The sequence below is a fragment of the Mytilus edulis genome, chromosome 3 (genome assembly GCF_963676685.1).
Source record: "Mytilus edulis chromosome 3, xbMytEdul2.2, whole genome shotgun sequence".
In the NCBI taxonomy this organism is placed as follows: domain Eukaryota; kingdom Metazoa; phylum Mollusca; class Bivalvia; order Mytilida; family Mytilidae; genus Mytilus; species Mytilus edulis.
Genome location: NC_092346.1, coordinates 49,843,997 through 49,866,198, shown reverse-complemented (window position 1 = coordinate 49,866,198; position 22,202 = coordinate 49,843,997). Strand labels below are relative to the sequence as shown.

At 31.7% G+C, this 22,202-nt stretch overlaps 1 protein-coding gene across 3 annotated transcripts in view; it reads left to right on the top strand.

Moving 5' to 3' along the window:
* Positions 1-3,327: 3,327 nt before the first annotated feature.
* Positions 3,328-22,202, top strand: part of LOC139514333 (NACHT domain- and WD repeat-containing protein 1-like) — a 47,773-nt gene continuing 28,898 nt past the window's right edge. For 2 of the 3 annotated variants that reach the window (XM_071303431.1, XM_071303429.1), the window contains exons 1-8: positions 3,328-3,487; positions 12,196-12,569; positions 13,721-13,923; positions 15,867-15,982; positions 17,232-17,443; positions 17,883-18,011; positions 20,305-20,433; positions 21,135-21,152. In XM_071303431.1, coding sequence (XP_071159532.1) covers positions 3,438-3,487; positions 12,196-12,569; positions 13,721-13,923; positions 15,867-15,982; positions 17,232-17,443; positions 17,883-18,011; positions 20,305-20,433; positions 21,135-21,152 — 1,231 coding nt within the window. In that variant the 5' untranslated portion in view covers positions 3,328-3,437. The remainder of the gene's footprint in view (positions 3,488-12,195; positions 12,570-13,720; positions 13,924-15,866; positions 15,983-17,231; positions 17,444-17,882; positions 18,012-20,304; positions 20,434-21,134; positions 21,153-22,202) is intronic. The other variant, XM_071303430.1, reaches the window with a different exon arrangement.

Here is a 22,202-nt window from a genome sequence, read left to right as displayed (position 1 = left end):
AATTTCATAGTTCAATGGTCAACATTGAGAATTTGTGGTTACATCTGTCTCTAAGATACTAAAAGAGTTCAACTATATTTGGTGTATAGAATGAATATAAGGTGTCCATGTTAGTCTGACTTTGATTGACATCACTTACATGGTTCATATGTCAATTTTCTATTCCTCAGCCTGTACACTCTTATTTGTACCTTGAACTGGAATTGATTATAGCAATCATCAAACCTTGATATGAGAATTGATTATACATTCAGTTTTCATATCAAACTTATGATGCACAGCATATCATTTTAGTATTCAGTGATTTGAAGGTTAAAAATGATGAAGGTTGATATTTTTGTAATGTAACCCTTCCATTCATGAGACTCTTCATTAGGTTTTTAAACGACCGCAAAAATTAAAAATTTTTGGTCGTATATTGGTATGATGTTGGCGTCGTCGTCTGAGTCGTCGTCCGAATACTTTTAGTTTTCGCACTCATAACTTTAGTAAAGGGAATAGAAATCTATGAAATTTTAACACAAGGTTTATGACCACAAAAGGAAGGTTGGGATTGATTTTGGGAGTTTTGGTCCCAATATTTTAGGAATTAGGGGCCAAAAAGGGCCCAAATAAGCATTATTCTTGGTTTTCGCACAATAACTTTAGTATAAGTAAATAGAAATCAATGAAATGTAAACACAAGGTTAATGACCACAAAAGGAAGGTTGGGATTGATTTTGGGAGTTGAGGTCCCAACAGTTTAGGAATTAGGGGCCCAAATAAGCATTATTCTTGGTTTTCGCACCATAACTTTAGTATAAGTAAATAGAAATCAATGAAATTTAAACACAAGGTTTATGACCATAAAAGGAAGGTTGGGTTTGATTTTGGGAGTTTTGGTCCCAACAGTTTAGGAATAAGGGGCCCAAATGTACTTAGATTTTTGATTATTGGTCCAGTTTTCAAGTTGGTCCAAATCGGGGTCCAAAATTAAACTTTGTTTGATTTCATCAAAAATTGAATAATTGGGGTTCTTTGATATGCCAAATCTAACTGTGTATGTAGATTCTTAATTTTTGGTCCCGTTTTCAAATTGGTCTACATTAAAGTCCAAAGGGTCCAAAATTAAACTAAGATTGATTTAAACAAAAAATGAATTCTTGGGCTTTTTTGATATGCTGAATCTAAACATGTATTTAGATTTTTGATTATGGACCTAGTTTTCAAGTTGGTCCAAATCAGGATCCAAAATTATCATATTAAGTATTGTGCAATAGCAAGAAATTTTCAATTGCACAGTATTCAGCAATAGCAAGAAATCTTCAATTGCACAGTATTGTGCAATAGCAAGAAATTTTCAATTGCATAGTATTGTGCAATAGCAAGAAATCTTGAATTGCACAGTATTGTGCAATAGAAAATATTTTCAATTGCACAGTATTGCGCAAAAGTAAGAAATATCTAATTGCACAATATTGTGCAATAGCAAGAAATTTTCAATTGGAGTTATCTTTCTTTGTTCAGAATAGTAGTTGAATCAAATGAAATCATTGTTTTATACAATATACAATGTATATTCACTTTTACTACCAACCAATCTTTACCATTCAGTGATAACAAGCACTTTATTTTACATTTTAATATTTTATGATGTATTTAAAAGAGTAGTTATTGTTGCAAACTCCATTAGAAATCTGAATTGATATCAGTTTTGGAAAAAGGGAAAGGGGGATGAGAAAAAAATGGGGGGGGGGGGGGGGGGGTTAAATTTTTCTCATTTCAGATTTCATAAATAAAAAGAAAATTTCTTCAAACATTTTTTTGAGAGGATTAATATTCAACAGCATAGTGAATTGCTCAAAGGCAAACAAAAAATTAAGTTCATTAGACCACATTCATTCTGTGTCAGAAACCTTTGCTGTGTCAACTATTTAATTTTAGATTTAAATAAGTTTGAAGAAGAAAAATTAAGTTCATTAGACCACATTCATTCTGTGTCAGAAACCTTTGCTGTGTCAACTATTTAATTTTAGATTTAAATAAGTTTGAAGAAGAAATCTTTAATTGATTTGTAAAATCTTGACATTTCTTTTGTGTAAAAAACCCATATAATGTCAAAAATTTGATCACAATCCAAATTCAGAGCTGTATCACGCTTGAATGTTTTGTCCATACTTGCCCCAACTGTTCAGGGTTCCACCTCAGCGGTCGTATAAAGCTGCGCCCTGTGGAGCACCTGGTTGATTATGCGATTACCTGGCCGTTTTTATGGTGATTATTTGATTACTAGACCAAATATTCATGATTGTTTGATTATTTGATAATCTAGGACTGTATTATTTGATTATCTTGTTTAAAAAAATAATTAATGATTATGTGATTATATTGGGGAAAAAATTGTGATTATATGATTACTTGGACACCCACACGAAGGACTTCATTTGTGCATGTGCCTCTCACAAGTTGTTTGGAGATCTTTGGTATGAATTATTTAGGTTACTGAAGTTTCACTTACATTTCAAGCATTTTTTTAATATTCAGTTAATAGAACTGGGACTATTATACTAAATTGTTACCCCCACATGTTAAATGTTGTAAAATAAGTCTGTTAAAAAGATTCCTCTCTTTTATTCGGTAAACCTGAGACTACTAACAGACTTTATCACCGACTGGTGGCTGCACCGCTGTGCACGTGCGGCTGTGTTAAGGTTCATCATAAGGAATTGAAAAATATGGCCGTGTTTACACCTCCAAAATTACTATGAGTACAGACAAACTGGTACATCCAGGAAAGTTTTAAGGCATGGCAGGAACTAGATATATAAAAGTTATATGAAGTCTACGTTTCAGAAAATTAAAAACTTACCTGGATTTTGATGTTCATTTTTTTTCCAGTCTGCAGAAGATAGCAAAATAAACAAACACCCGAGTTTCATTTGATACGGTCCACTCAGTTACACAGTTTAAACCTGTTAAATAACCTATTGTTTACAGGTGTCTATTGTCCATCTATTGTCCATTTAAATCAATACTACTCACTACATTGATTATATGAGGGCGTGTATGAGGGGAGCTTCTCAATCGTTTTCACTACTTAGTTAATTTTTGCACCTTCTGCAGGAACGAAAAAAAATGGATAGCAAAATCTAGAAAAGTTTATAATTTTCTGGAACATAAAATGCATTTAAAATTTATATATCTAGTTCCTGCCATCCCTTAAAACTGTTGCAGGTGTTTAGGTTAGTCTGTACTCAGAGTAAAATTTGGGGTAGCCAAAAGGTTATGATGAACCTTAACAAATACCTGTACAGAGTACCGTAGACAAATCTATTTAAAGTCAGATCAGCTGATCACACTAAATATAACTATTCACCCGTAAATATTTATAATTATACACGTTTTCATTAGAATGGAATATCTTATCAATACGCGGTACGAAAAGTGATCTTGAGGTCATGGGGTCCGGCAGTTCTAAAGCCTCAATTGCAGCCTCCGCACCTAAAAGGTAGGTATATTTTATTTTCGTCATATGTAATCCACACGTGTTGATTTTTGTGAAAATCGATACATCGATATTGTCAATTTATTTACTTGTAACTAAGTCAAGTTGTGTACATTAATTGTTACGAAAAGGACAGGTAAACACATTTTTATGCATGCAGAATATAGTGATTGATAAATTGATTGATTTTTGTTTACTTAACATCCAGTGGCAAATAGTTCACGAATACTTAATACTGAACAAATATGCAATTAATAAAATGAGTAGGCATGATTTTAAAAGAGCAGGACATTTTGGAAAGACCCATGAGGGTTTGGATGGGGTTAAATGATTTAAAAAATGAAGATTAGAGAATAAGGGGCAAAAAAATGAAGATTAGAGAAAAAAGGGGTTAATTTTTTGAAAAATAGAGAAAAAAGGGGTTAATTTTTTAAAGATTAGAGAAAAAGGGATGAAAATTAAATGTTTACAGAATAACAGACTCCCCCATCCAGACCCTCACCCATCAGTGAGCTCAATTTTAAGGTAACAGACGAAGAGAGTCAGTGTGTCACTCCTGTCGGCCTGCAAGAGCCAATTCATATTTACAAACCAGATGGGGTTGCCCTCTCACCAAATCAAAGTGTTTGACTACTAGTGGCATAGTGCTTTTATTTAGGCAGCAACCATTTGATTTTCTGGGGGGGGGGGGGGGGGGGGGGGGAAGTTGTTTGGTTGTTTCCAGTTTTTGGAGAAAAAAATAATTTGTTTTTGATTCTGAGAAAAAAAATTGTTTGTTTCACCCTCAGCTGCCACTATATGTAATGCTAAATTGAAAGAAAAAAATAGTTTTCGACTTGTCGCGAAAAAAAATGTGTCCAGAAAAAAAAACCATAGCCCCCCCAGAAAATAAAATGGTTGCTGCCTTAATACAACAAATGGAAGTTTTTAACGACCTTGACTGGCTATACAGCCCTTGCACGGTCGGTTTTATTTAATGACACAGAACCCTCCCTTTTAAATGACTTGCATGTGTTGGAACCCCTTTAAAAATGGCTGAATCTACCTCATGCTCAGGGGCAGACCCTGCTTTGTTTAAAAGGGAGTTCCAAACCCAGGTGAAAAGGGGGGGGGGGGGGTCGGTCCCTACTGTATGTCCCATTTCAAATGCATTGATCATCCAAAAAAAAATGGGGTTCTAACAGGAAACCCCCCTGGATCCGCCACTGATGCTATCTTATCTGCAGAATTTAAACTTTTTCAAAAACGAGTAAAAATTGCTATACATTTGTGAGCCTTAATACACTATAGTAAAGTTATAATTCTGTCCATATTAGTTGTTATTCTGGCTTTGCAATTTTTATGGTACATGTACACCTAAACCAGTTTTGATATGATGCATATGCTATTAAAGCTATATACCATATGTGTGACCATAAAAGAATACAGACTTATTTCCTCTATTTGTCTCTGAACTGACACCTCAAAAATGTAAACATTTTATAATTCTAAACCTCAGTTTTGTATTTTATAATTCTAAACCTCAGTTTTGTATTAAACCTTTTCAACATCTCTCGACACCGACTAATGACACCTACAGTTTACAGGTAAAATGGATGGGTCGTCTCAAAGACAAAAATCATCATGATTATCATCACGTAACATATTGGATTGACGGTTTTATACTGTTTTGACTATATAGTTTAAGAATATATATCAACCAAATAAATAAATAAATAAATATATGTATGGTGGCCGGATGCGGCCATTTATTTCGCCTTTTCGCGTTTTCGTGAATTCTCCGTTCATTTTGCAAACGCGAAATTGGGAATTCGAGAAATCGGGAAATCGGGAAATCGAGAAATCAAGAAAGCAAAAACGCCAAAACACGAAAGAGGAAACACGAAAACGCTAAAACGCGAAATGAATTCTCGATTTTGCGTTTTTGCTTTCTCTATTTTTCGATTTCCCGATTTCTCAATTTCTTAATTTCCCTTTCTCGATTTCTGGATATCCCCGAAAGGGGAAACGTCTACCAAACATATGTCTCTGTCATAAAATATTCTTATTTCGTATGTATTTGCACGACATTTCATGTTGAATTGATTAAACAAATATTCCGATCATTCAGAATCCTAACCCATTTTCTCTTCACTTTTGTGATGATGTGAGTCTTTCGCCAAATATATACCGCATGCCAATAACGATTTAATTTGTTGGTGTAAAAGCTTTTATGATGTTTTTCAAAAATGAAAAAGAATACTGGTCCGTCCGTATCACACTTGTGAACACGACCAACTTTGTGTTTTTCCACCGATCTTCACCTCAGTCGATCGATGTACATTTTCAATTTTAACATAATTACATCTTGATTTTTTAGGTCGAACGAACAGATCACGTTTTTAAAGCAATTGCTTTTATGCCGTCGCGTATGGCCATCTTTGTGACCCAGATAAGAGACTCCGCCCAGATCAAGCCATAGTATTTTGTTAAACAGGCTCCTGGTCAGTCATTCTTTAACACCTATGTATGTTTTCTAATGCAATACATAGCTTGAAACTTTAAAAAAAAGTTAGTAGATTTAAGAAGTTTCAGAATATGTTCTTGTAGATGTATTTTTGTATTTAAAGGGTCAACCGTTTGACTATCAAATAACATAGAAGTCCGAGTGAAAAAAAGTACATTTTTATAAATGCGATTCTGTTTTCCGCCGTTCGTACGATGTTTCAACAAAATATGGATTCATTTCAGTTGCTGATTTAGTATTGAAAATTTAACTGAATTATCTCCTAATAAATACGGTTTTTTATGTTTAATTTGTGTTTCTTTAAGAGGTCAGGTGCTCTTGTTCATTCATAAAATTATCGTTCATTCATACATTTATCGTAAAATCAAAATCACTACACAGGTTAATGCGTAGTGTCAAATTATTACCTGTAATCTAAAAATAGACAAACTTTATTTGCGCAAATAATTTAGCGGAACGAAACCCTTGTTGAAAACACATAACAATAAGTTCGTTTTCCTTTTCTGTCAAAACTCCGTAATATTTATTGATCACCTTACAAATGAAATGGACCCGTCCAAACGTAGTAGATGCCAAGTTGGTCCAGATGCAGAGATATTTACAATTTGGAATTTTCTAGTTTATTAATACATAGATTGAAAAAAGTACGTCTTTTTAAATATCATGATCAAAACTGGGTTTGCATAACAAATGTCAGATGAAACCATTATCCTCGTCTTTTCAGTGAACAAGTCTACTACGTTTGTTGACACTCGACATGCGACGGTCCACCGTGTTAGCAATTTTATTTCACATGTTTTCGAAATATTGAAGATCATTTTTCGCAATGTTTCCTGAAAATTGATAAATATCAAAGCAACGTAGAGCTGTTTGTTCTTGTTCGTATAATAAAATTGAGAATGGAAATGGGGAATTTGTCAAAGAGACACTGGCAACAACCCGACCATAGAAAAACATACAACAGCAGAATTAAGGTCACCAACAGGTCTTCAATGCAGCGAAAAATTCCCGCACCCGGAGGCGTCCTTCAGCTGGCCCCTATACAATATATATACTAGTTCAGTGATAACGATTTAATGTCATGTTTGTCTGTGATGACCCCCTTTTCGGGATTGCATAAGAATTGTAGTTATCTCGTACCCACATGCACTTGTTTCTATCCATAGTAAGGTTGATTATCCATAGTTTAGAAACAAGTGCCTGTGCTCGTACCGCATCAGAAGGACACATATCAACTGAGCAATAATGTTTGGAACTTAGTTTTAAAAATGATGACAAAGTAACATTATGAAAATATTTTTATTAAGCTGAAATATACATTTATTCTTTACATGTTTATGTCTTGTAAGATATTTTATTTCTTTCCCGTTTTTTAACATTTGCGTCTGGAAAGTTGAAATGTTTTAACTTAAATCATTTGTGTTAATGGTTAAATATAAATTAATAATGAAAATTGTTAAAATTAAATCAATAAAGGAAATTATTGCCAAGGAAGTTACAAACACTACCAGGGGATAATCCATGATGATTTCTTTTTGAGTTATATGTTTCAGCACATGTAAATTTGACCCCAACTTTAGCCTGGTAAACGTGTTGTCTCCTTGTGAAATATAAAACATATTAAAAATGACTTTCTGCTAAAGTCTTTTATTTATATAAATTTAAAACCTTCTTACTTTTAACTAGACAACACTCATGTCAGGTTTAATTCTTGTATATATGTGGATGAAAAATAAAAGTCCCCAAACATTAACATGGCAGCAATTGCTTTTACAGCCTTTAAGGCTTTGATTTTTTTATTATTATTATCAACTACGGTCTTCTCCGCTTCAAGATATCTTGTTTGAGGTAAAGTTTTTCCTTGATGAATTTTGAAAAAAAATATAATTGACCCCTCGTTTCAATGCTACAACATTTAAATTGGTGAATTGAAATGATACAAAGTATTGAGTACATTATGGAGGCATCCAAGGCCAAAACTAACAGACATGTGCCGCCCTTGTAAACCAACATAATCATTGTTTAATTTTAAAATATCAACTACAATAGAACATGATTTGTTCTTTTCGTTTTCCAAATTCAACCAGGACAGCTAGAAGCTAAATGTCTAAAAGATGAAATGTGACTTAAAGTCTATCATTTTCTTTATAACAAATTAAAAAAACCCATGTCATTTGGACTCTGTATGAAAGTTTTATCATTGTCAATGATTGAAAGCAATAAAATCAATAATGATCTCATTAATTTTTTTATTTTTGAGATGACCCTACACATTTTACCTGTCGTAGTCGTTCTCAACTGTAGGTGTCGAGAGATGTTGAAAAGGTCTATTAGAAATGAGTATGAACAATCATCCAGGAGAAATACTGTAGAAAGTTCAAACAAATCTTATTCACAATACAAAAATGAATATTTAACTTTTCTGTTATATGTTACCTGAATTACCTGTAAAATGGCGCAAATGAAATATAACCTTGTGGCGCAAATGAAAGATTGGATTTTTTTTCAAATTGGCACAAATGCATAAGAATTGTTTGGAAAAATACCATAAATTGCTCAAACTTTTGAAATGATAATTCCTGAATTAATATATTGTAATGAAAATTGGCATATAGTTTAGTGTGGCAATGATATTAAAAGATATGCTAGCTGTAGGCATACCTAGTTGGAAAATATATGTCTTATATATACCTACATGTAGTACCAAATACATTGGTAATGGGGGAAGCAGTAGGTAATATGTGTTATCTCCATTGAATAATTTTGATTATAACTAATGTGTATGTGTAAAGCAAAATTATATCCAGGTGAAATTTGATCCGGAGGAAAAAATGTCACAGTAGTTGTTGTAATTTTTTATCCGGAGGAAAACATTTCCCTGGGATATTTTTTCCTTTGCCGCGAAATTTTATCTGGGTAGTTAACTTATTGAATAGTTATTAAAAAAAATCCTTTACAAATACTATGAAATAATAATAGTGTATTTGAATTAAACCTATTTTGTAAAAACAATAATTTCATAAATTATCATCGAAAAAATTTCCTGAAAAAATTCAAGTAAATCAATATTCTTTTAAAAAGAAAATTATCATTAAACATAAGAAAGAAAACCAGAAATAATTTCAAAGATTGTAATTGTGAAATAATATCATGATTAGATAAGGTAAGTGAAATACATGTAAAAGTGAGTTGTTTTCAGATCTTAGTACAAATTTAAATTAAAACGTAAAGGTAGACATATAGTTGCATTACTACTGTTAACAGTAATGGAATAATTATGTGATTATGATACTATTTTTAATCATATAAATAGTCTGGGGACAAAGATGTTGTTGTTGATTATATTGAAATCAGATTAATTATAGCACAACAATATATTGGAACAAAAGCAATTTTAACAGCTGGATAGTATTTACCTGTGAAATGTTATCTGTCTTATTAAAAATTCATGTTGTAAGTCATCTTGTTATATAAATGAATATATTTAAAAAATAAGATTCAAGGAAAATTTTTACTATGAAATAGATTCAGGAATATATTATACATTGTATTAATATCTTTAAAATATAAATTGCTTATAATTACCTCCCTTTGATAAATTATGCAAATTTGTTTTACCTTTGTGAAACATTTTATAATTAAATTCAGGTATATATTGATTACGAGTAACTTACATACTAGTTGATGGGACAATATTTCACAAGGTTCTGTGAAATATGATACGCCAAATATATACCGGTACATACTATCCGCATAACACAGATAGATTTTCACTCCTCTGGAAAAATTCTACCTGTGAAATACCATGCCTGGAAAAAAATTACCGTGACAAATTATCCTCAGGATAAAATATCACAAAGGAAGAAATAAACCGTTACATGAATATGTTCTAAATTGGTCAGACAACACTTGGTCATGTTTTATGAAGTATTGTCTAACCTATAAATAGAAAATAATGATTTTACTTCTAAACACTTTTTGGCTCATAAAATTTTGATATCTAAGCTGATCAAGCCATCATTTGTGATATATTTCATCATTTCATCTAAAGGAGATAGTGGACTTGTCCTTCTACATTTCATTGCATTCACACTTTCGAGTGACCTTACAAAATTAGCCTTTCCCATTGTAATATTCAAACCTTAAAAAGAGTTCACATTTTATAATGAACCAAAACATAGGTAATCATCATTTCAATGGATGGAATGAAATAGCACTGACATAGTTTGTGAGGACCGAACGGATAAATTGTTTTTCTTCTGTTTCAGGTAAAATTTAATACATATATATCTTCAGATTTTTTTATTTTAAAAAGCAACACAATGTTATATACATCCCCTTTTTGAAATTTGATTTTTTTTTATAAATATAAAACTCTGTATACCGGTAAGCATTTAAATTCAGACCATTCAACGTTAAATGCTTACTTTTTTGTTGATAACTTTATATGTATTGTGTTTCTCCGTAAAAAAAATCCTTTGCTTTATGTATCAGCAGTCTGAAATTGTTTTCTTGAAAGAAAAAAAATTCTCAAATGCCCAGTTTAAATATTATTTTACCTACATCCTTACCCCCATTGTTTTTGTTTATTCTATATATGTGTACCATTAGAACATTTATGAAAATTTGCAAAATTCAAAATAATTTGTTTTAATCTTTGCTCTTTCATCTTTAATCAGTATGCTCTTTTCCAAGGGAAAATACCTCAGGTGATTGTACACTTGTTCATTAGTGCAGTTATTAAGAGTTCACTTTCATAATTAACTGACATGCTTATTTGAGATACATTGAACAGGGCCTATCTAGCAAATCTGAAGCTTTGCAAAAATTTGGGGCAGCTTTACCTTTTTAATGTGTTAATATTACAATTGATCTTGTAAGAAGAAAGATTTTTGACAAATTTTATACTTTTATTCTTATTTTTTTTTTTTTTTTTTTTTTATATATATATTTTTTTTTTTTTTCTATCTTTCCCCTTGGATCCTGGGGTAGTAGTTTTCATATTCTACTTATAGCAGTTAGCTTATATTATGCCTTTTTGCTTTTTAAGACATGCTTTATATTCATTGCTCTAATGTTATATGTGTAATTGTGTTTATTTGATACTTGTAATAAATTGTTGCACCCAGTACTCGTTTTATATGAAGTTCATAGTAAAGTAGAATTTTTGGGTAAATTCGCTTTTACGGAGATCGAGTCGGGTCCATTCCAGCTTTGGGTTGTTGTTTAATTAAATGTAGCATGGCTGCGTCCAGGCCTTATTTTGGATGGCAAAATTCAAAGCAATTTTTATAACCCTCCCACCCACACCAATAGTATTATTGGCTGGTAGCTTGCTTTGCTTCTTTTTAGCTTTAATAGTGCGTTTTGACCAGTTCTGAGCTGAATTAGCTCATGCTTTATATTTGGGAAGCTTCAATTTTCTTTTTAGTTATATTATATTGCTTAATGTATTTTTTAAACAGTAATGTTTTCATGTGATTATTTACTAAGCAGAGCTCTATAACAGCTCATATGGGGTAGTAGTTTTCATATTCTACTTATAGCAGTTAGCTTATATTATGCCTTTTTGCTTTTTAAGACATGCTTTATATTCATTGCTCTAATGTTATATGTGTAATTGTGTTTATTTGATACTTGTAATAAATTGTTGCACCCAGTACTCGTTTTATATGAAGTTCATAGTAAATAACTGACAATGAAAAGTCATTCATGTATAGCATTTCATAGTGCATGGAAAACCATGTACTATGAAAATTAGAGGGTGAAAAACTTTTCATTGGACGAGAAGGGGTGAGTATGTTCTAAAATCTTATAAAAAAAAACTTTGATTGTGCCTTACTTACACTTACATACAAATTAAGAGGGGAATATCTATAATAATTTCAAAATCATACCATTAGAATGAATATTTTTTTTACTAAATACCTCTTCTAGTTTAAGGGAGAATCAAGACAAGATTGGCAAATTTTGGCAAAAGAGAGTTTGGAGTATGTTCAAACTCATAAGTCAATGACAACACCATCTCCAAAAACAAAAAGTAATAAAAAACCCAACAGCATAGCAAACTCTCAAGACTAAGCAACACAAAAACCACCAAAACACGGTGGTAATCTCAGATTCCCTGGAAGGGTAAGCAGATCCTGTTCCACATGTGGCAACCATCACAACACAAAGAGTATTTACTGTCTAATGTTTTATGTAGGGTAGAGAATAAACAGCCCTTGTCAAAGACAGTTCAAAACAGTAGTAAGCCAGCTCCTCAGCAGAATGGAGGACAAGACAATGGACCATCCAGCAACCAACAAACAGTAAAAGATCAGAAATCAACAGTTCAAAATGGCCGTCCTGTGTATGAAAAGGAAAAGACAGATTTTGAAATTGCAAAGAAAAGGATATCATCTGCTGTTAGCAGGAAGGCAAATGTCCAGAAAAAATTTAACCGTGGTTTTAGCATGGCAAAAATTCAGGCCAAGAAAGAGAAATGTACAAGTAATCCAATATTATTGGGAGATATAAATCAACAATTTCCACCAACTGCCAAAATTGTCAGAATATTCACCAGTAGTACATTTACAGGTATATTCAGATATTACTCACAAAATATGAAATAAAATATTTGATTTGTCATATTGAAGTTACAATAACAACAAGATATGATTTGAAAGCAGTCAATTTGAAGTCACATTTATTACAAGATATGATTTCATAATTAATAACTTATACTATTGGTTAATTAAATAGTTGAATTTCTGAAAGGTGCAAAGTCACTCTTTACATATCAAAATCATTTCAAATGTTAAATTTAATTATACCAAAGAAAAATATACACTATTTTCAGTCTGTTAATCTGAATAAATATTTTGCTGTAACAAATCATTTCAATTTGAAATCAATGTGGCCCCAACAATGATAACTCAGTAAATTAATCAATGATTTGATGACAACCATACCCGCCAACTGTCACTATTTGCGGGGGATTTCACCCATGGAGGCTCCCAAGTGGAAATTTTGTAAGAGCAATTTTGTCCACTATTTTAAAGAAAACAATTAATTTAACAATGGCTATGAACTTGTTAAAGCATGAAGAAACAAAAAAAACCCACATTAGAATATATTTGAAGGCCCCCTTGAAGGTTTTGTAGGACTATAAGAACCATCTTTCACATAAAACCCCAATGGGCATTTTGAAAAGTTGGCAGGTATGAACAACATATATATGAGTTTTTTATGACATGTTATTTGATTAAATTTTCATATCCTAAAACAATGTTTTCTTTTATATTTATCAGATTTTTCAATTTTATATCAATGTTAAAAATTCTTACTTCAATCTATTATATATGTAGCCTGTAAGAAAAAATACAGTTATATTAGAATTGATACAAAATATACTATTAAGTTGTGTCAATATGAATGAAGTTAATGAATAGGAATAAAATGAGATATTGGTTATGTCTATAAGACAGCATACTAATGATACAAATATCCAAAAGACCATGATTTATATAAAAGCACTGATTGTTAACAAAAGGATACAATAGTGTAGTAGCTTTTGAAGTAGGACTTTTAAAACAGTCTGAGATACCTTAGGAGTGATACAATGAAATAGTAAACTATGAAAAAGATGTCAAGCAAATAGTTTTTAATCATCTTTGACATTTAAAATATGAAGAAAAGACATTTTTTTTATGATCCTTTATGAATGATTTAAATATTTCATTTTGTAGATACAAAATATGAAAGGAATTCTTGGATGGTTCATTCTTATCCCAGAATTCAATCTTTTTGTCGTGACCATGGTTATGAGTTCCAGGTTGTTGATATGAGATGGGGAGTCAGAGATGAAGCTACAGATGATCACAGCGCTGTAGATCTTTGTCTCAAGGAATTGGAACAGTGCCAAAAACTGTCAACAGGTCCCAATTTTGTGGTTAATATTTTAATTTGGTTAAAACTGGATTTCTGTAAATAGATTTGTGATTGCAGATTTGATACTGCAGTTTATTAATTGTTCTAAAATTTAAAAGCTATTTAATTTGTCTATTGACGCATTGTCTTTCATCCTCTGTAGAGTCCCCTTAATAATTGAGTACCTAATCGTATCATCTCCTTGGATGATATAGTCCCAAAAAATCATTCTTATGCAGGTAAACATGATGATTAACTTATTATTTTAACCTATAACATGAAACCAAATAGGCCTAGAAAAGTGCAAAAAATTCACAAGGTTGCTAACTATTTATATATATGTTTATGTTTAAATAAAGTTATGTGACCAACTGCAGTCTTCAGAGGTCACCTCAATGATTATAATTAGATGCTGTCTAGACTAAAATACAGAGGAAATGTTGATATTTTATCCAGTACATGCGTTGTTAATTGTAAATTTCAGACTCATAGAAATTTGGATATACATTTTAGTATGTTATAAGTCAAATATGAGAATTTGAGTCAAATCAGTGAGCATACATTTGACACATTTAAATGTATCATGTTTCAAATAATTTTACCCCCCAAAAAAGTTGTATAAGAATGTAGACATTGTATTGAAATATATGAACTTGATAGGTATCTTTATTGAATATTGAGAAAGTTGTAATGGTCAAGGTTGATCATTTTGTTTTATTGAATTCAATTAAAGGATTTCCGCTGAAGGCATATTATCTAGAATTCCAATTTAATTTTAGCTTAAGTAAGCAGGTAATAATATCGGTACTTAAATATGTTGTTGATTGCTTAATCCTTAAGAAATAATGTCATATATAGAAATGTTATTTAAATTTGATCTCCATATTTGTTTTTAAATTGATATAAAATTGCTTTAGAAGTTACATGTAAATTTTTACTGAATTAAATAAATTACAGGCATTAAAAGGCTAAAATCTTCTATGGATAGCTAAAGTTTTAAAAGAAAAACTGTCAACAGACATAGCAATTTCTAATTGTCATGTATTGATATATATATATATATATTATAAAATTCAGATTAAATAAGAAATCCACATTTTATAGTCTTGTACATAATTTTTCAATGTTTACCCCAAAAGTCATAGTCAACTTCATGTGATTTTAGGGGTATTGTAAAATCCTGACTAGGGAAGAAAAACAGAAAAAAAAGAAAATTAAACACTGAAATAATACATTTTTTGGCCTATATCTTTTTTGATTTCTTGCCTAAAAGGTTAACCACAAAATGAGGTACTGGTATTCATCAAAATATCAGTTTCTCATATTCAGAGTTTTTTTCAAAATAATGAAGTTACGTTTCCATGAAAGTACATTTTATTTCTCAATCTGCTGAATTTGTACCCATAAAAATAATGTAATGATAAGTAATGATAAGTAAAGTAACAGTGGTTGCAGCTTTCTGGTTCAGGCTCCTGAGTTGCTGCTTCTATCTGAAATCATAATGGCAATCATATTTGATAATATAATAATAATAATAGTATTAGTGATCCTCTGCTGTATAAAGATGAACGACATAGTAATGGTCTGTCTGTTCACTAATTGAACACAGACTCCATACCTGCCAACTGTCACAATTTGTGGGGGATTTCCCCCATGAAAGCTCTCAAATGGGAATTTTGAAAGAGCAATTGTGTCCACAATTTTAAACAAAACAGTAAATTTGCAATGGCTGTAGGGTTTTTAAAGTATGAAGAAGGCTAAATGCTATATTAAAATACATTTGAAGGCCCCTTGAAGTTTGTTTTAGGTCTGTAAGATCTCTCTTGCACGTAAATCCCCCATGGGCATTGGGCATTGAAAAGTTGGCAGGTGTGACAGCCCTTTTTTTGTCCAGTCTTATATATTGAAGGATGATTTATTCTTTCAACTATTGTTTTTACTTACAGTTTTATATCTGTGTTGTAGACTCTATTGTCTCACAAGTATGGGTACAGAAATCTCCTTAAACAGATAGAAGCTAAAGAATTTGAACAATTATTACAAGCAATAGACTCTACAGAAGATAAAGAACTGCTAACAAAGTAGGTTGATATAGTTTGCGTAAATAAGAAAAAAGTGTTCTGAGGTTATAATAATATTTTGGCCGCCTTGTCATTCGGAATTTTTTCACACAATTTGGTCATAATTGTTTGGAAAAGTAGATCCTGTTTTAGCAGTTAGTTATTGAGTATATAGATGTCATCTGCTAGTACAGATTGGCTTGTACTAAAACCTATGAAGGGATTTTCGAAGTGCAGTTTATTCCTTTTATCTTGGTACTTATAATAGTTCTCCAGGCTTAGTACACGACATTGGTTGATGTAAATCTTAAAGATTTTACTGGTTGTAACTAAAACAGGGGTGTGTTTTTTTTCACATGTCGCACCGTATCTCAAAAACGATTCTTGATTATTGCTTAAAACTTTACACACTTCTTAGTTATATTAATCTTAATATCTGTATACTTTTTGGTGATGATTCAAAATTTCATTTTTGAGTTATTGAGTATTTTGTAAAAAAGGGGGAGGGTTTTTTACATGTCGCGCCGTATCTCAAAAACAATTTATGATTATGGCTTAAAACTTTACACACTTTTTTGTTATATTAATCTAAAGATCTGTATACTTTTTGGTGATGATTCAAAATTTCATTTTTGAGTTATTGAGTATTTTGTAAAAAAGGGGGAGGGGGTTTTTACATGTCGTGCCGTATCTCAAAAATGATTTATGATTATTGCTTAAAACTTAACACACTTCTTTTTTATATTAATCTAAAGATCTGTATACTTTTTGGTCTGATTCAAAATTTTATTTTAGTGATATTTGTAAAAAAAAAACAGGGTGGGTGGGTGGGGGGGGGGGGGGGGGGGGGGTGTGGGGTTTCACATGTCCCACCGTGTCCCAAAAGCAATAAATGGTAATTGCTTAAAACTTTCTCAGAAACTATTTATGATTATTGCATAAAACTTCCACACAAGACGTCGGGCGTATCATGCGCTCATGGCGCAGCTGTTTATTTTCCATCACTTACTGCAAACCTTAAGATAAAAAATACATGCAACAGGTTTTGATGTAATCTATTTATAAAGTGTTTTAAGAACAATATATTCTGTAATTATTTTTTTTATAAGGATCATACTAAAATCCTGGGAAACAAAAAAAAAACAAGAATCTAAATTGCTGGTAGTAGATTCATTAGAAAATATATGAGCTAACCCAGTACAGAAAGTGAAATTAAAAAGAGATTTATAATAGCCATAGGGTGGAGGTGAAATATATATTTATTTTATAGATGGTACAAGAAAGATGATAATGCTGTACCACCAGTGTTTGTTCTACAAAGAATTAGTGCACAACTTCCTGATTTTATCTCCACCAATGTGGATGCTAAAGATAAAGCTAAAGCTATATGGTGGATTGACAGTGATAAAATGCAGGATCTTTTAGCTACTACTGCAGAAAAATGTCTTGGTCCTGAGAAAGCAAGAAATTATTTGGTGTCAGGTTAGCATCAACTCTGTTTAAGATTGTTAATATATGTTCAATGATTTTGAATTACTCTTCAATGGCAGATCCAGAACTTTTTGTAAGGGGGGGGGGGGGGCTGCTCCAGTCACGCTTCAGTGATTCCCTATAAAAGCAACCCCCTGGATCTGCCTATGCTCTTCAACAAGGCTCTTCATCTTGTTAGCACATTTCTTTTAGTAAAAAGAATTTTTCATATAAATATGTAATTTAGCATAGGACATCAGTCCATATGTATGTGGTAAAAGATGTACCAATGAGATGAAGACTTGATTTTAGGGTTCCTATTATCTCCTTTGAAAGTGTTAGGTACTTAACTTCTGAATTTTGATATAGTCTTTAAAAAAAAATATGCATTGCTTAATTCCAAGTTTTATAAAAAAAAACTGATTTGAAACATAATTTCTTCTGATAACAGTAACAGAAAGAGAAGTACAGATGGGATTATTAGATATCAAGAATCAAGAGACTAGCTGTATATGGTTTAAACGTAACTTAGAGAAAATTGAAGATGACACACCATCAAAAGCACTGTCAAGATATATAGGTAATATTTTTAAATTATTATAAGTAGAGATATCTTATTTCATCCATAGAAATCCAAGATGACCAGCACATCATGATGAGCATTGTCAAAGTAAAGTACATCATCATCATCTGGAAAAAATATTAAAGGGGCACTAGCACAGATAAACATTTATTTTTCATCTCTAATATGAAATTAAATATACCTAGAATATTCCAACAGCACAAGTTTGCTTAATCTATTTATATCTATATTTATGTTTACATCACTTATATGGTCATCGGATGACTTTAGAGGTCACCTAGATAATTAATTAGATGGCGCCTAGACTAAAATACACTTCAAATGAAGCTACATATTTTCATGCCTGTGCCCTGTTAATTGTTTATTTTAGACTTTTAATAGTTTGGATAAATGTTAACAAAAATTACATTGTTATAAATAAATCAAATATGAGAATTTGATTAAAATCGGTGAACATGAATTTGACAGCTAGTGCCCCTTGAAAGTCATAGTACTTTATAGACTTGGCATTACTGGTATGTCTATTAGAAGAAAAACAAGCATGTACTAAATTTCTTTGGTAACACTATATATAGTCTGCTATAACTAGAGTGTTACAATTCAATTTCTTCAGCAGAATTACATTCAAGAATTCATGAACTTTTTCGGCCATCGGGATCTAGTGTTTTTAAGCTGGGGATTTAGGGATTGACTCTTTTGGGATCTGGGAATACTTCTTTTGAATTTTTCAGGATGGTGGGATTTTTTTTGTATAATTTGGGACCTCAGGATTTCATGTTTATAAGTCCAGGATTTTGTGATCATGACCCCTCCGACCCCTCCTCTGATATGTTTCCTACTTCCTTCGATGCATGCAGTTAGAATTTATGGTCTTTGATAACAAGAAATGTGTCATTTAACTTGTAAAGCAATACATTAAGAATATAGCATATCATATATTTACATGTACAAGATCTTTTTCTTCCATTGGTTGTGACTTTTTATCTTGCCGTATTGGAGGGCACATTATGTTTCATCCCTTGTCCATCTGTACATACATTCGTACCTCCCAAAATTGGTTTCCGTTCTCAAACTTGAGTTTGCCTAAACCAAATGTTATGAAACTTTTACACAATGCTTATTACCAAAAACACAGATCAAGTTTGAAATTTGGTGGCATCACTTTAACTGTTAAGCCCCTTTGCAAATTTTTAGTTTCCGTTCTCTAACTTAAGTTTTCCTCAATCAAATCTTATGAAAACTATACACAATGCTTATTATCACAAAATACAGATCTAGTTCAAATTTTGGTAGCATGACTAGAACTGTTCTAGAGTTATGCCCCTTTATAAATAGAAAAATTACAAAATATTTAGTTTCTGTTTTCTTACTGATGTTTGCCTCTGAATAAACCAAATGTTATGAAACTTTTAGAAAATGCTTATTAATACTATAAAGCAAAGATCAAGATTGAATTTTCTGTTGTTAAGTTATGCCCCTTTACAAATGAAACAAGAATGTGTCCATAGTACAAGGATGCCCCACTCACACTTTCATTTTCTATGTTCAGTGGACTGTGAAATTGGGGTAAAACTTTAATTTGGAATTAAAATTAGAAGGATCATATCATAGGGAACATGTGTACTAAGTTTTAAGTTGATGTGACTTCAACTTCATCAAAAACTACCTTGACCAAAAGCTTTAACCAAAACTTTAACCTGAACTTTGCACTATCATTTTCTATGTTCAGTGGACCGTGAAATTGGGGTCAAACTTTAATTTGGCATTAAAATTAGAAAAATCATATCAAGGGGTACTACATGTGTACTAAGTTTCAAGTTGATTGGACTTCAACGTCATCAAAAAGTACCTTGACCAAAAACTTAAACCTGAAGTGGGATGAAGGGACGAACGGACGAACAGACGGACGGAGCCACAGACCAGAAAACAAAATGCCCCTCTACTATCGTAGGTGGGGCATAAAAATGTGGATTTATTTTGTTTTGGTTCTTTAACTTTAGTTTGCCTCAACCAAATGTTATTAGACATACACAATGCCTATTACCTCAAAATACAGATCAAGTTTTTTTGTTTTTTTTCAATGAAGCTTATGTTTAGTTTAAAAAAAAAGTTGTCAGTGTTCATTAGCAGAATTTTTTCCTGATTTGTGTCCCTTTATAAATATAGAAATATTTTTTTAAATATCTGGTGAAAGTATTGAATAAAATTTAGAATGATTTCTTTTGGTGTACATTAAATTCCTTAATCAAATAATTCAATAAAATTAATCTGTAACCATTTATTCTTGAAGATTGTCAGGGTGAGGAAAAAAAATGGAAGAAATCTCGCCAGCTTTTGTCAGAACTGAAGGATGAGAGAATGTCAAAAGTTCTTCCCTCCAAGAATATTGTACAATATAATGTTAATTGGATACAGGGAGGTAGGTTGCATATATTTAGTTTTATGTGCCATATCTTTTCTGAATTTATTAAATATAGGAAGATGTGGTATGAGTGCCAATGAGACAACTTTCCATCCAAAAAAGTAAACCATTATAGGTCAAGGTACGGCCTTCAAGGCAGAGCCTTGGCTTAAACCGAACAGCAAGCTATAAAGGGCCCCAAAAATTAGTAATGTAAAACCATTCAAACAGGAAAACCAACAGTCTAATCTATATAAAAATGAGAAACGAGAAACACTTATGAACTACATAAACAAACGACAACTACTGAACATCAGATTCCTGACTTAGGACAGGTGCAAACATTTGCAGCAGGATTAAATATTTTAATGGTACCGAACCTTCTCCCTTTTTTGTTAGGAATCCAAAATAATAGAAATAATAAAATAGCAAGTTCATATCTAAGTTATAATTGTGTCTAAATTTTAAGTATTGCTAATGAAATTGTATGACAGACCTTCATTGTAAGAATTGTTATGGATATTCTAAATGATAATTGAATAAGGACCTATTTTGTGGTCTGTATTAAAACAAGAAATTGAGCAAGTCTCCTGGCACAATCTACAATCTTGAATTGTAACTTTTTTAAGTAATAAAGAAATCAATATTATATATCATTTGATGTTGTTTTATGTTTTTCCCCCTATTTATATCAATGTGTATGCATGTAATTTTATCAGAAGGAAGATATAAAAGAGGTATTTAAATGTTTGAAATGCATGTTTATTTTGTGTGTGTGTATTTAAACTTTTCACATGCACCTTGTACAAATATAAGTTATCATGTGTGGGATGTTTGTGGCAACAGATATAACAAAAGATCAGTGCAGAAAAATAATAGCTTATCTAAAAATAGAAAAAAATACAACTTAATATTACAACATAATTTTATAAAGAAATAAAAAAATACAACACAGAACAAGAGACCACATCAGCCACCAACAACTTTATACACCTCTGAAAAACAACTGGCCGATCCAGGGGGCAGGGGTTGGAACCCCCCCTTTTTTTTGGATGATCAATGCATTTGAATGGGGACATGTAGTTGGAACCCCTCCTTTGTCCTGGGTTAGGACCCCCCCCCTTTTTAAAATGGCTGGATCTGCCCCTGAAAACAGACTTTAAAACAACAACAAACAAAAAATGACCCACATTAGTATTATGGCCACATATATCTGATTCAACACTTGAGATAATTTCTTACATTTTAATACCCCTGCCACTCTGTGACAGGGGCGTTAAGTTATACCCTCTTTCATCCCCTATGTACATCCTAAGATTTGTTTCTGTTTTCTAACTTTAGTTTTCCTCAACTAAGTAAATGGTCATTATACATATATACACTATAGTCCATTTGCCAATTACCTATTTGATTCTGTTATTACACACTTTTCAAACAAATTACTTCCCTTTGTCAATCGTCGACTGGTTCCATATCGGAAAAAGTTGGCTTATGTCAATGAAAAGTATGATGAATTGAAAGTGATGTATCTGCGGTTGGATCAGCTAATTTTGCATGAAAAATATATTTTGAAATAAAAGTCAGATCACTTAACTTGGAAACTATATTTAATTTAATGTTTTGTTTTTAGGTCTTTCTATTCTTGAAGTATAAAGATAGAATTGCGGAAATATTCCAGATTGCACAATCTTAATGATTATTAATTTACGAATGAAGGCTTTCTTAAATTAAAATTTTTATGGCCCTGCAACAACGTTGTCGGTGCAATATAGTTTTACCCTTGTCCG